A 15,722-nucleotide genomic window follows, 5' to 3' on the forward strand; every position below is an offset into this window, starting at 1 on the left:
TGAAAAGTTGACATGACTAATGCATTTTATATTCTTGTGACTGCAGGATTTAAAGGACAAGGCTGGTCAGATTTTATTATTTTGTCTAACAAATCATACAAAAATACATAAGCCACTGTATCCCACAGTAAAAAACTCTTTGGTTCCTACTAAAATATAAATATTAAGGAATACCTCTTAACCAAACTGGAGAAAATTGTGCATTTGTTGGGGACTATCTTTAGTGGCAGATTAATCTACATTTGGTTTATGCTGTATAATGTAAGGCTATGGAATGCCTAGTGTGAAAGAGGATATATTTTGGCAAACAGTACCAAATGGTAAGCATGTAAAATGAAAAAGTGAAAGGACTGACAATTGAGCCTTGGTGTACCCCATCAAGGTCTTTAAAGTGGGTTGACGACGTTCTATTCAAATGTAAAATCTTTACTAAGATGTCTTTTCCTTTCTGCCTAGGTGTGTTTGCACTGGACAGCATCATGCAGAGCTGGTTCACCCTCTTCACCCCCACCGAAGCCACCAGTGTTGTGGCTAGCACAGTCATGTCCAACAGCACCATCGTCCGCCTGCATTTGGACTGCCATCAACAGGAGAACCTGGCCAACTCTGCTCGCACCCTGGCCCTGCAGTGTGCCATGAAGGACCCCCAAAACTGTGCCCTGTCTGCCCTGACGCTTTGTGAGAAGGACCACATTGCCTTTGAGACAGCCTACCAGATTGTACTGGACGCAGCTGCTACAGGAATGAACTACACACAGCTGTTTACAATAGCACGCTACATGGAGCACCGTGGTTATCCTATGAGAGCGTACAAACTAGCAACATTAGCCATGACTCACCTGAACCTCAGCTACAACCAAGACACACACCCGGCCATCAACGATGTGCTGTGGGCATGTGCGCTCAGTCATTCGCTGGGAAAAAACGAACTGGCAGCCGTCATCCCCCTGGTGGTGAAGAGTGTGAAATGCGCCACCGTCTTGTCGGACATTTTGCGGCGGTGCACATTAACGACGCCAGGCATGGTGGCACTGCACAGTCGCAGGAACTCTGGGAAGCTGATGTCTCTGGACAAGGCTCCACTCAGGCAGCTACTGGACGCCACTATTGGGGCCTACATCAACACGACGCACTCTCGGCTGACGCACATCAGCCCACGCCACTACAGCGAGTTCATAGAGTTCCTCAGTAAAGCCAGAGAGACTTTTCTCATGGCACAAGACGGACACATCCAGTTCACCCAGTTTATAGACAACCTGAAACAGATATACAAGGGCAAGAAGAAACTCATGATGCTTGTTCGAGAAAGATTTGGTTGAAAGTGGACCAAAAGACTATTGCCCTTTTTTTTTTACTTGAGACTCGTTTTTTATCCTTTCTAACTTGAAGTGAAAATCCACTTAAAACAACATTCATATTCATATGATTTGGGACTACTGGGTCTAATGTGATACTGAACTGAAGGGGTGTAATTATATGCACATACCATAGAGATGTAGGGCTATTTAAAAAGCAGCATCGGAAGAAAAAAAGTCTCCTGCACACTGATTCCAAGCCACAAAATGTGAAGAAGAAAAGCCAACGTTTCTATCCCACTCTAATCTCTGACGGGTCAAAATGCTTAAAAATACCACATCCACATACATATGATTATGTAACAGAAATAATAAGAATCTCAAAGCAAGAAGATAAATCTCAACGATAAAATATCAACAATATATCAGAAAATTAATTATAAGAAAAAATGTATAGGCTTGGGTGGCCTTTCCAGCAAATTTGCAAGGGTTAATGCTATTATTATTATTAACATTATCATTATCACCATTATTATTATTATTATTATTGAAAGTAAAAATAAAACATAGATTTTGAGAGCAGTAACCAGTGCTGAGTGGATATGTCTTGGTGGGATTAAGTATTACATTTTGCACTATATCATATTATAGCACTGTGGATAAAGTTAAATACACAGTAGTGAAAAATGACTAGAAAACCAATCCTTTCTACCTCTACCTCTCAATAATTCCCCTGTTGGTCGTAGCAAATTCCCTATTGTACGATATTTATTTTAACTTGAAATTATCTTTTCCATCAACACACAAGACTGGAATAAAATTAGGCTATAAATATAAAAACTTGTGAATAAATCTATGTCAAGAGTTTTGACCTGACAAATGTTCTGACTTTGAACGTTTTCTAAATGTTGTGACTTGGAGTCACTGTGCAGTCTCTCTTCTAGCTAATGTGATAATAACCACAGGTTCCCGAAGGCAGATCCTTAGACTTTATTCAATTCAAGCCGCACCAAGTGTCAGCCTAAGCACAGACAGATCCTGGGTTGACTTCCGTGCTGGAGGAAGGATTGGACAGTCCAAGGTGATAGGGTTGAGATATGAAAAATGCTGCAGGGTGAAGTTTCTCTCTGAAAATTGACACGTTTGAAATTGAAGGAAAAAAAACTGAGCCCTGAAAGCAACAGCTGGTATTGATGTGTATAAAACCATTACGTCTGCAGAAGCAGAGAACTGTTTGTCCCTTTTTATATGTATGAAAGTAAGAGAGGAAGAGTTTTACACTGAGTATATACTGTATTGTCTAATGGCAAAAAGTCCACCTTGCACTCCTCCTGTGTCCCTCTGTTAACATTCACAGCCTCAAAGAGAAAACAAACGGCTTTAAACCAAATGGAGCAACTCCATCTGAAGTATTGAGTACCTCTTTTTAAGGATCCAGCTTTACCCCACCCCACCCACCCCCCAGTGCTCAGAAAAACTCCAAATCCATGATCAGAATTCATTAAATGGGTCGATATTTGTTCCTGCCATCTTTAAGCTGATTGTTTTTGCTTCGCTGTCTCAAATGTTCAATATGCTTCGTTTACAGACTATTTGTCACGGACACCACAACAAACTGTCACAGTGCTCGCTCTTGTGGAAACTTTGCAACTGTCAACATACATTCTCAGGGATTTCTCTAAAAAAAAAAACCAAGACAAAAAAAGAGAACAAAAGCATTTTAATGTCCTGTATATATGAAAGTATATGTCTGAATATTGAAAAAAAATGTATATGTTAAGTAATTTATGACAGAATATTCTATGTAAGGCACAATACTTGAAGCTGCAGTACTTTTGGTTTTTGAAACAAGAAAAGAGAAACATATCAGAAGGACTTCAAAACGTTCGCCTTGCATCGCATCAGGGGCTGGTGGAGACAGTAGTACCCACAGAGTACATGCTGGCAGGTCTGGCTCTGCAGACATGTAATGAACTGCAGAAACTGGCCACGTGAAGACAGGAGGTGGACATGCAAAGAGTGAATTCTCCTGAATACAGAAAGTGTATTGAGGATGGGCGCACGTGAGAGAGGACTGTGGAGGTCGAGCAGCGACGACGTTCAGATGCCAACTGCTGCGACCCTCCAGTGGACACGTCTCCTCCTGCAGCGATCCGATCACTAGACGAAAGCTGCTTTACGCCCCGGTGTCCATGCCTCCTCTGCTCACATCTGAACTTTGAGCGGGACAGGAAGTTGGGCAAAGCTTTATTTCACGAGTCCTGTGTTTTACAGCTAATATCCTGTGAACTTTCCTCATAACCTTCCTAAAGATTTACTGTTGATTACAAATTTATTTCAAAGAAAGGCACACACAAGTTGGGGTTCGCTTCATTTGGGTCTGTGAATTCCAATTTATTTCCAAATAGTCTCCCATGAAGTTTCCTGAAATCATGGTTAAAATAGAGACTGAACAATCAGCAAAAATGAAGAATAAAGTTTCCAATAATAAATTATAGAATAATAAATATTCGCTGATCTAATGAAAATGAATCTGGAAGTTTCCAGGAATCTAGCTGTAAAATACAGAAGCTGTAAAATAAAACATTGCCATATACCATGGGTTTTGACTGTTCCACTTTTTTGTGCGTTTTCTTTTTATTTCCCCTCTCGTTCAAGTGTTTTCATTTCTCTCTAGAATTCCTCACACAGGAACAGCCTTCTTTCTTGCCTTGTCTTAATGCTTTAAAACAACCAAATGGGAGTTCTAACTACCAAACCTTTTTCATAGGCCAGCCGACGTTTGGTTACAACTTTTCTTAGTGTCTTTTCGTTTTTTAGCTGAACTGTATTCTGTGCTTTAAAAGCTCATGTCATCCGTTTTTCAGTGTCGTCTCTTAGAGGTCTGTTGGTAGCTCCTTTTTGTTTAGAAGCGAATATTACTCCCTTTTATTTATTACGTTAGGTAAATGATTGTACAACCATGTCGACATGCTCATGAAGTTGAAACTAAGATTTGATACACTGATCGATTTATTTATGTAACTAAATCACTGTTTTATAAACTTGTTATTGAATCAACATTTTGTTTGGATTAAATTAGTTTTTTGACAGCAGGACGACCTCTGTCTTTTTTCTTATTTTAGCTCTGGTTTGCTACATTCAGTTACTTCTGCATTAATTCTTAGTGGTGACCCGTCTCTAATGTGCTTATTTCAGACTCGGTTAGTTTGAGAAGAACTTGTTCTGTTTTTTTTTTTGTATTTTAATTACCTTGTTCCCATCATATAATATCAGTACCAGTTGTATTTATGTATCATATATATATATATATATATATATATACGGACAGAGACATAAACAGGTTTCGATGTTAAATTCTGTATGACTTGTCGGTACAGATTAGTGCTCTCAAGGAGGAAGTCATAATTTCTCTTCCTGCTTATTTGTCTTCCTGCAAAGATAATTTGGGAATTTTAAGCTTTGCTTATCTACTTCCTGTCTCTTGTCAACAGAGAGCCCGGAGCAGGAAGCTCTTTAAAAAAGGACGTTTTCTTGAGGAAACAAAGGACCATTAAATGTTGGAAATATGGTGCAAGCTAAGGGTCAGTAAAAACCTTTAAGTGACTGAATTAATGTCGACTTGTGGGTCGTATAGAAACTCCCTACGCCATCACTCATCGTTGTTTTTATGCTACGACTGTTTTTCTATACATTCCTCAGTCGTTGTGCTTGTGTTCACCGTTTCTATGTCTCTACATTTAAAAGGTTCAATCCTAATCACTGAATCATTTTAAGATGACATATTTTCCAAGTGTTAGTATTTAATTAATCAAATGTGTTATTTGAATCTGACAAGAAATTCTTAGAACAAGGTTACTGGAGTTCACTGACTCCAAACTGTGCAGCCTCTTACTGTGACTCCTGTATAACTGAACCATTAACTTTCTTCATGACAAATTCCATCCACTGATGAAGGTCACAAGATGTGGTAGAAAGTTCACAGTAAGTGGAGTTTGTGTGAGGTCACTGACAAACGCATGAGCTGCAGCAGAAACACATGGAAACCTAAAAAAAAGGGTTTAAAAAGGTGATTATTCAAATTTTCTTTGCTGAGAGTTATGTGAAGAGATCAACACCTATTTAAGCTGCCAGCCGCCGATTAGCTTGGCTTTGCACAAACACTGGGAACAAGAGGAAACAGTCCATCTCTGTCTCCGTCTAAAGGAAACACAATCATCCTCCCATCAGCTCGACTGCTCATCTACCTACTAATTCCCCAAACCTCTGTCTGTCTGTATGTTGAACGCACATCTCGCAAACCGTTCATCTCAGTGTCAGCTTTTCCCTTTTTACTTGAAACTACAGTCGTCTATTAAGTGTTTTTGTTCACCCATCAACACATCACATGTTTCCTGTAGCAGCAGATTCAGACTTTACACACTCAGCCTCTTCTACAGTATCTGTCGTTCACACACCTCCGCATAAGCACATACAGTAAATATCGTATTGTATCTGTGCACTTAATCCTGGATGCTATTGTTGCTACTTCAGGCTATTATCTGGATCAAATGCAGCAAAATGTCAGTCAGAGCATATCCTGTACCCAGGCAGCAGCTTATTTCTGTAAGCTCATCTGTGTAACTGGCACCACAGATAAATCTTATCACCCTTAATCACACATATCCTGTGTGGACCGGCCTGTTATTCCACTCCTGCTACAGAGTTAGTGAAGCCATCCGCTCAATATAATCTATCTGCAAAAAAGAAAGTTGTATCGGAAATCAGAATTTAAAACAACTGATTTAACGCTGACATGACATAACATAACATATACATGAATGTAGACTGTATACAATTGAAATTGTATGCATTGTATTTCATATGAACTGAAGGCACCACTGAATGAAGCCGTAAACAGAGTCTGACCCTGGATCAGCGGAGCAGTAGATCACTGCTGCTCGGTTTGGAGGCAGAAATACGAGGGTTGCACAAAGCACCTTGGTGAAGATGACTCCACTGCACCAATCATCCATCACGCTCAGGCCTGTCCTTGGAATATATAATGTAATGATAATCTGATCCGGTATGCAAATGAAGGCACAGTGGGGTGACTGCAGGGAGAACCGTCCACCTGCCCCGCAACACAAGTAACCTTTAACTGCTGATCTGCTGCCAGATTACAGCCCTCAGTGGCTTCACAGCAGCAGTGAATGCAAACGGGAGCAATTGGGTTTAAAACACACTGTTTTCTAGACAAATGAGTCTACCGGCAGTCTGACCTGCAGGCGGGTGCTGTGTGATTCAGCAGGCAGCTGTGGCTCAGGGGGGAGAGTGGGTTGTCAAATTCACCAAAAAGTCGACAGTTTGATCCCAGTCTTCCCCAGTCTGCATGCCAAAGTGTCCCGGGCAAGCCACTGAACCCCACATGTCGTGTAAACTGCATGTGTTAACATCAGTCTTCTATGTTTTCAGCAGCGCTGTTTTCTAAATCCTGTCGGTGATGGTGCACACACAAGCACAGATGCATCCCGACTGTCAATCACACAGGGTGTGTGTCACTGGTGGGACCACGTGAACACACACATCCAGAGAAGATGAGTAACGATGTGGAGGGAAATCATATCTTGATTATTGTTATAACAATGTGGGAGCTGACATTATCAATTATGTCACTCACTTTGCAAAAACACTCTCGAGAGTACAAGCATTTACTGTATCATGTTACCTAACAGGATAAACTACTGTGCAAGCACATTGAGAGTGCATGCGTTTACTGTGTCATGTAGCCTAATGTAGTCATGGAGTGCATGAGGTGCTTGTCATCGCACCACAAGTAAAGTTGGCAGGTAGGAGGAGCAATAAGATACAAATACACACACCAACAGCCTCACAACATACTGTACATGATACCTTCACTGACATGCTTTCAAACAACGTTTAAATACTTGAGACTAAAGATACACATTGTCTGGCCCAAAATATTATCCAACAGCTCTGGCTATATTGTATGATTCACATCGTCAAACTTCAGTAATGGGATATTAATAGTTTTTTTGACAGATACAAAATATTGTCATATATCTAGACACCTCCACCGAGGCCAAACAATCCTACAGACGTCTGTCCAGCTTTCCAGGAAAAAGGAAGCTGTCTTATAATCAGCATCAAACTGTACAAACTCAAAGGCACCTTGAATATGTCTGATATTTTAATTTCAAAATTATGTTCTGAAAAAAAAAGAAAAGAAAAATGTCCCATCTCAAAGCATCAAGGAAAGTGATGAAAAAAATTCCTGCAACAAAATAAAACAGGTTCTTCTCCGGCTCGTACTTCATCTTTCCAACTTTGACAATGAAACAACCCTGTTGGTCTAAGTAAATTATTTTGATGGAGTGAAACTGTCCCGGTTTCCAAAACATTTGGAGCCAGTGCATTGGAGCAGACACATCCAGCCAAGTATCACACCTCAGCATCTTTTCTACAGCCGGAACATCAGCTTAGTGTTTCCTCATTTCAATTACATGCAGAGTTCAACAACCTGTGAAAGGATTTCCATTGCAAACCACACAAGACCTTTGGTCTCCATCATGATGCAACGTATTTATGACCTTTTCCTCCAGGATGAAAACACCGTCAGTCTCTTTTCTCTCGTCGCTCTTTCATCCGGGCCAACGAGACTCGGTGTGGGAGCCGTTTTCATTTTGAGTCCCATGGCCCGTAAGGCAGAAACCCTTCATATTCACAGCTTTAAAGGGAATCCAAAATGTCACAAGCAGAAGCAATTGCTGTCCATTAAGTTTTCATAAATGTCACGGCGAATGAAACAGCCAATAGCAATTAGGTATTTCCTGAAAGGCCAGCTCTTCACAACAAAAACCTCCTTCCTGATGCACAGAAAGAGAGAATATTGTGAAACGGCAACACAATTCGTCCAATTATCTTGAGGATTTCCATTTCAAAAACAAGTGTAATTATATTGAGATGTACAGCGATTAATTGATTCAGCTTCCTCAGTTGTTTGATGTTTTATGGAGCACAAAGGAGGTTTTTTTTATGTTTCTGTGTTGATGAAATTACTCTCAAAACACTGACTGTATTATTTTATTAAAGTTGCATCAATCAAAATTGGTTATTCTCAGGACAAAACTCACACCAGAGACCAGTAGTGACTGATCAATCAGAGTCTCACTGGACCGATGAAAATATCCTGTCTGGTCTCTTAGCAACAGAGAGGTCCTCTCCGCCTGTTGATTGGCATTAACAAGTGCTGCTCGTAGTGGGGCTCTTTGGGCCCAGTATTAAGACTCAGCTCTTCACTGGGAGCCTTTTCAAATGTGAATGCCACTGGAAGAAAAAAAAAAACCTGAGCAGTCTTTTGTTAGAATAAACGCCTGTTGAGTGTGGTCATTATTGTAATCAGATCTATGTTTTGCCGAGAGTGCGCATGGCAACACCTCCCAAGATTTACAAAACTCAAAAATGTACTTGTAAGCAGATATTATAGACGGATATATAGATATTTTGTCAATGCATCAGTTTATACGCTGCAGGTGCATGATGAGGAAAACTGGATTTACCCAGCTAATCAAAAACAGTTGCCACCTGCAGTGTCATTTTTTTTTAATTTGAGCATTTTTGATTGGAGCCCACATTCAAAGACAGCAGTGAGGAGATGTAAAGGGGTCAAAGAGCATCACCATCAGAGAGAGAGGGTCATCCCACCTTAGCATATAACATGCAACGATGAGTGTTGCAGTTGTCAACGCTAATGCATCTTAATGCAGTGAGAAAAACAGTCAGGGTTGTAACATGCATGTATGAAATCTCACCATAATGTTTTTTTTTCTCCAAGCACAGAGGGAAACGTGTTTTGTTTCTGTGGATGAAGCCAAAATTCTTCCTTAAGATGGTCCCAAATTTAGAACTGTTACTAAACACTTAGCTTCTCATCAATCCAGATTCCAAAGTGCTTATATAGAGCAGAGGATGTCCCACCTTGTTAAACCCTGTGAGACAAATTGTGATTTCTGAATATGGGCTATACGAATACAATTTGATTTGATTTGATTTGATTTGATTTGATTTGATTTATATTCTGACTCTCCTTAAACAATTGTGCTATTCATGGTCGAGATGATGAGATTGTTAGAATCCATATTTCTGGCTCTAATGATGAACATGGATTCTGTTTTGTTTACATTAAGAACTAGTTTATGATTATTGAGTGCAACTTGTAAATCTGAGAAACAGTGTTGAAGGGATTTAAGAGCAGAATGTGCAGTGCAGTACAAAATTGTGTCATCAGCATAAAGGTGCGTATTAGACCCAGTTAAAAATGATGACGTTATATATAGTGCATGGAGGAGGATGGATTACTGAGCAGGTCTTCTAAACAATATCCCAAAAACGACAATTGGACCAAGATTAAACAGACCAAACAAAACAGACGCACAACCACCACAAAGAGCCGCCTACAAACAGATGTAACATGTTCTCAAAAGAGACAGATAGACAGAGAATGTCTGCAGTGATGCAAAATGACAACAAAGAGACATAAAACCACCACAAAGACACAAAATGACCAGAAAATTACACAGAACACTTACATACAGGTGGAAACCAAACACAAGGAAACACAAAATTGCTATCTTTTTTTGTCTTGTTTGCTTTTACCAACAACCTATAATATCATCAGGAAGGCTGGCACAGATTGTGGTTTTTATGTATTTCTCTATTTTGATTTGTGATATGGTGTACCCTAAAATAACGATTCAGTAACGATTAGTTTAGATGGATGGATGGATGGATGGATGGATAGATAGATAGATAGATAGATAGATAGATAGATAGATAGACACATAGATCAATTGTATTTTAAAGTACACACACACAAATACACAAATAAGAATCTTCTAATTATTACATTTACCTCATTTACCCATAAATTGGAATCTATCTGTCTATCCATCTATCTATCCATCTATCCATCCATCCATCCATCCATCCATCTATCTATCTATCTATCTATCTATCTATCTATCTATCTATCTATTATCTATCTATCTATCTATCTATCTACCTGAGATTTACGGTGTGTGTGTGTGTGTGTGTGTGTGTGTGTGTGTGTGTGTGTGTGTGTGTGTGTGTGTGTGTGTGTTTGTGGATACATGAACTGGACAGTAAAACACACAAACCGGCGCATTGAGTTCGGTTGAAAAAGCTCCACCATCCAAAAGAGAGGTTTGATCACGATATTGAGTCAGTTACTGTTGTCAAATTATTTTGGTTCTGATTTGAGACATTTCCTCTGTTTCCGTTGCGGTTTGCTGAAACACATGAAGGCTCCCCAGGAGGTTTCTGTTCCCAGGTGGAAATAAGTGATAGCTTTTAATGATATTTATGACCAGTGTATATAATTAAATACTAATTATTACCTCCAGAGCTTATGCCTGAGCAGTGTTCACCACACCGTCCCTATCAGATGATTAATAGTTGCCATTTATTCACTTAGTTAACAAGGACACAAACCCAGCTTTTAATAGAGTTAAGAGATAATTTCACTCAAAGCCATTAGCTCCTGAAAAGAAGCAGCCTGAATATAACATCAGAGAAGCTCCTCTTGATAACTTCCGACCTCGCTGCAATAATTCCTTGCCTCCCGATATAAATGTGTAATGCAACCCCCCTGTGAGATTTACGATAAAGAAAAAAAGAAAAAGGAATTAATACATTAAAGTTAATTTATACGCCTTTGTTAAAGCAGAAATGTCACCTGAGGGTATCTATTACCTTTATACTCTATTAAAGTGTTGGGGGCAGTTAATTAATGTGCTTTACTAGACTCTATCTGCTATCTCAAGCTCAGTGGGCTGTTTAAAGATTGGTGTTAATGTTTGACCATGTAATTATCTGCTGAGTGCACAGCAGGATCTGCTGGAACCAGGCCTCCCCAGTTTGTCTGCATGGTAAAATTCTCTTTTATGCTTTTTTTTTTTTTATTAGTCCAGTCCATTTACAGTCAGCGGTGCAGTCTGACCTTTGCTTCTGCTCTGAACAAATCATTAATAGGTCAGAATGTTTGGCCGGGAAATCAGCCAGTTAGTTATTCTACACTTCAGAGAGAGACTGAAGTCCATGTGCAGCTATTCCCCCCCCCAAAGAAATCCTTGTGTGGGATTTCCGTGCATAAAAGTCCAAGGAAAACATCCAATGAGCAGCAGTTCTGTGTTGATGGGCGAAGTAAGAGGAGAATAACCAGGTCAGGTCAGGGTAGGAGCTGACAGAAAAGCTACAGTAACTCAGGTAAACCACTCATTAAAGCCATTTTTCTGCCATGACCTCCGGAGGATCTCCAGAGAACTCGGTCCAGACCTTCTCCGCAGTTTGCCTTTCACACATGCACAACGCAGCAGGAGATTCTCAGCAACAAATACTCCACAGCAGGCAGAGGCAGGATGTAACGTATTAATTCTGCTGCGGAGATCACGTGTTTTTGTTGACAGCACATCAACATCAGCGTGGGCCCTCATAACCACTAACTCTCTTAACATCTTCGTAGACGTTTTCTGTGTGTATGGCACCGCTTTTTAATCCTGAGATATTTATTTCGCTTTTTTCACGCGTTTTAGATGCGTCATCGACCCCCCCACCCCTTGATCCCACTCGTTCGTGGTGATCTCCTGCTGCGTTCTCACATCGACTCCTCCAGACGTTCTGCAGTGAGCACTTCAGGTTCCACTCCTGTCAGTCAGGAGCAGAATCCTGAGGCTACAGAGACACAGACTCACCAACGCTGGACAGTCGAAGCGTTAAAAACGTAGTCTGGGCCGATGAATGGGGATTCCTGCTGAGCCGGCAGATGATAGAGTCTTAATCTGGAGTCAACAGCATGAACCCTCAGCATCGTGACAACTTTATCTGCTACTTCCTGCAGGTTAATGCTCCATGTAAACGTCAGTTCAGTGACCTCCACAGTCACCAGATGTGGATCCAGCAGAGGATCTATTGAACGTGGATGAATGTGCAGCGGGGTCAGGGGGTACAGCGGGCCATCTAACCAGAAGGTTGGCTGTTCAATCCCAGTCCCCCCCATTCCAAGTGTCGAAGTGTCCTTGGGCAAGATACTGAACCCCAAACTGCCCCTGAAGACTGTGATGACTGATGTGTGATAGAGAAAGTGTCGCACATAGATGCACTGAATATATGTGTGTGTGTGTGTGTCATCATGACTAGACGTGCGATTATTTACAATTTACAAGATTAAGTCATATTACTAAAATCTTGTGGGATCCATGCCATGAAGAATTTAAGGCTGTTTGAGCTACCCAGTGCTCGGTGAGTGTATATTTTAGAATTATAAGAAAGTCAGTGGAGGAAGACGAGACAAGAAACCATCACAATAATCTACACAGTGGGAGGATTTTGACGTTTGCAATAAATTCCTTGCTCATAAGCCTACCCATCCTGATCTGTCTGTCTCGACCGAGCCCTGTGTCTGCCTGAGGACGAGATATCAGGTATACTGGCTCTGGCTCCCTGTGTTAGTCGGGAGTTAAGTGTCACCTGCTGCATGTTTCTCTACCTGAATGACATGTCATCTCAGCTTGAGAAGCAGGGATGAAACACGGCTTTGGTGTCAGCTTGTCAGATGTGGAGGACTGAGGCAGAGGCAAAGGTGACAGGAAGAAGACAAAAGATGAAACTCGGCCTCCTGAGGATTCAAATCCCCTCCGAACCTCTCAAAGATCGGACACCCGGCGTAAACCTGAAGGCTGGAGCAGGTTCAGATGAAAGAGCGGAGGTTGAACTGCAGCTTCATAGTAATGATAGATATATATATATATATGCATGTGTCTGCTCAGTTTGACCACACGCAGACACTCTCACTCACTTATTCCATTTCAAAAGGTAAATGTAGCCCCTCGCTCTGAATTAGTGCTGACCCGAAACTCATCTGCGCTCCACAGACAAACCTCCAGAGCACATGCTGAGACTCGCTGAGGTCCGTCCCAGCTGAATGTCTCAGAGAGCAGAGGGGCAAATGAGGCACCAGGGGAAAAAGATGAAGGCGAGATCAAAGGAAAGGTTGAGGCCAGGCTGTAGCAGACAGGGAGAATATGGGAGTGGAAAAGGCTCGACTGAATAAGTCGGAGAAAGTGTAGATACATTGGACAGTTGTCAGATGATAGTGTGAAAGGGGTTTCTTATAGTAATGAACCTACAGAGAATCATCACCTGAATCTGCAACTCGCCTCTGCTTTACAGAGCTTTATGAGTATTGGCTCATTGTTTATATGTCCAGACAATTTTTTTTTTTTTATCACAATCTGATATTCTATAAGTGAAACACACCTCATCTACCAAACTTATTTTGGGTCAGATCGGTCCCAATCATTGTGATGGACAACATGACAGCTCCCAAAGGTAAAGCCAAAACATCATGACCGCCCTCTGAACCCTGCTGACCGCAGTATGGGTCATAAACCCAGCCTCCTCCATGTCAGTGGTTGGGACATGGGCCAAAATTAAAAGTCAAAGTATATGTTTCATAAATACCTTTAGAAATTGTGTCCGTCCTTTTAGGTAGTTCTAATAACATGTCTGTGTGTTGTTTTTTCCTGGCTAGGTTGGTTTAAATTAGAGGCGCTATAAAAACATAGTTGACAGCGCCACTCCATGATCCCTACCATGTAGACTCCAAATGGCTCCATGGTTACAAATGACGTCACCAGCACAAAATGGCAGTGCCCGTTATCCAGGATATTTTTGCCTCATTTTTGTGAGTATGAGAAAGTGGAGGTGCATCATCCATCTATCTGTGAAAATATGTGCATCAGAAAAAGGAATAGTGGGCCTGGATATCAAACCTAAATATCTTTCTGAATAAGAGATGAGATTGAAATGTGTCGGTTACATCTCGCACGCCAATGCATCAAGAATCTAAACTTTGCATCAAAACCTTTTCTGACATTGTTCTAGATTTTATCCGGGAGACTTACAATTATTTGTATTATTATTTTAGTATAAACACTGTTTTATTAAGCAGTTCGATATGATTTGCCTGTTTGGTTGCAGTTGTAGTTTAGCACAGGGCTGTTAAGAGCTGAAAATTAAGGTCAGTGTGCAAAAAATGTTGACCATCCTTGTTCAGCATTTCAATTTGTACAAAAACACAAAATACAGCAAAGGCTGATGGGAATGCCGTTACTATTACAGCTGTTTAGTCATAAACCAAGTGCTCGACAAATTAAAATGTTGACCTTATTATGGCACTAGAAAACATCAGGAGATCGCCAATACCATTAGGACTTATCCTCTGGGGACCACCAACGTCTGTGCAAAATTTGTTCTCATCCATCCCATCACTGTTGAGGTATCACACTCTGATACGCTGACTGATACTGGAATCCCTGGAGCCAGGCCACTAGTCTGGGTAAAAAAGGTCATAACATGCTAACACTTCCAAAACTGAGATGCCAAAAAGATATCAAATGAATACATAAACAGAAATATCCTGCTTCCTACCCTAGAACATCAGAACCACCTTGTTCTATACGGACTGTGTGTTTGTGTGTGTGTGTGTGTGTGTGTGTGTGTGTGTGTGTGTGTGTGTGTGTGTGTGTGTGTGTGTGTGTGTGTGTGTGCGTGTGTGTACATGCATATGTACATCTGTGCATGTAAATGAAAATGGTCCATACATGTTAATGCATACTCTACATATTGTGTGTGCGTCCAGTGTGTGTGTGTGTGTACGTGTGTACGTGTGTCTATTTCTAAATAGGGGGCATGTGGCTGCAGTGGTGGTGGTAATTGATAAATGGGATGTTTAAAGAGCAGAATATGAATGAAGAAGAGCGGACCCCGAGGGGATACTCCACACCATTGTAATCAAAGCCTTGATAGTGTCCCCACCTTTGACTAATGGTCCCAAAAAGAAGCCTCCTACTGCCTGCCTATTCAATTCAGAGAGAGAGAGAGAGAGAGAGAGAGAGAGAGAGGTGAGCAGGGGGGAGGGTGACTTAGGTCAGATCTTTTACATCAGCCTAACCTTGCTGTCACTCACTCACAGGTGAGATACCAGAGTGTGAACTCTGAAGGAATGAAAATGATATTGGAACCCAGTTTTTTCCTGTCCTTTTGCTTCCTTTCACCTTGAGTTATTGCTAAAGCAAGGGCATCATTTCCATTGTGGATGGGAGGACATCTTTTATATTGTATTTTTACAATCAAGAATCTTCAATGTAAAAGTAAAATGTAAATCTAAGCAGCAGCTATAGGTATAAGATAAATGTAGTATAGTGCAGTGAAGTACAAAGTAAAACGTAGCCTAAAATGGAAACCCTCCAAATATTTAAACTGTAACACATTTAGTTACTTTCCACCAATGGACACTTCCCTTTTAACAATTATTGTCCCACTCGTGATGTGAGGTTTTTAGTTTCATTC

The 15,722-nt window shown here is 40.8% G+C and overlaps 1 protein-coding gene across 2 annotated transcripts in view; it reads left to right on the top strand.

Annotated features, from left to right (window-relative positions):
* The window catches only part of zswim6 (zinc finger, SWIM-type containing 6), a 44,028-nt gene extending 39,638 nt beyond the window's left edge, over positions 1–4,390 (top strand). For both annotated transcript variants that reach the window (XM_035184725.2, XM_035184726.2), the window contains exon 14: positions 457–4,390. In XM_035184725.2, the coding sequence (XP_035040616.1) occupies positions 457–1,319 (863 nt within the window). In that variant the 3' untranslated portion in view covers positions 1,320–4,390. The remainder of the gene's footprint in view (positions 1–456) is intronic.
* Positions 4,391–15,722: the final 11,332 nt, after the last annotated feature.

Source organism: Hippoglossus stenolepis, chromosome 18, assembly GCF_022539355.2.
Source record: "Hippoglossus stenolepis isolate QCI-W04-F060 chromosome 18, HSTE1.2, whole genome shotgun sequence".
Lineage (NCBI taxonomy): Eukaryota > Metazoa > Chordata > Actinopteri > Pleuronectiformes > Pleuronectidae > Hippoglossus > Hippoglossus stenolepis.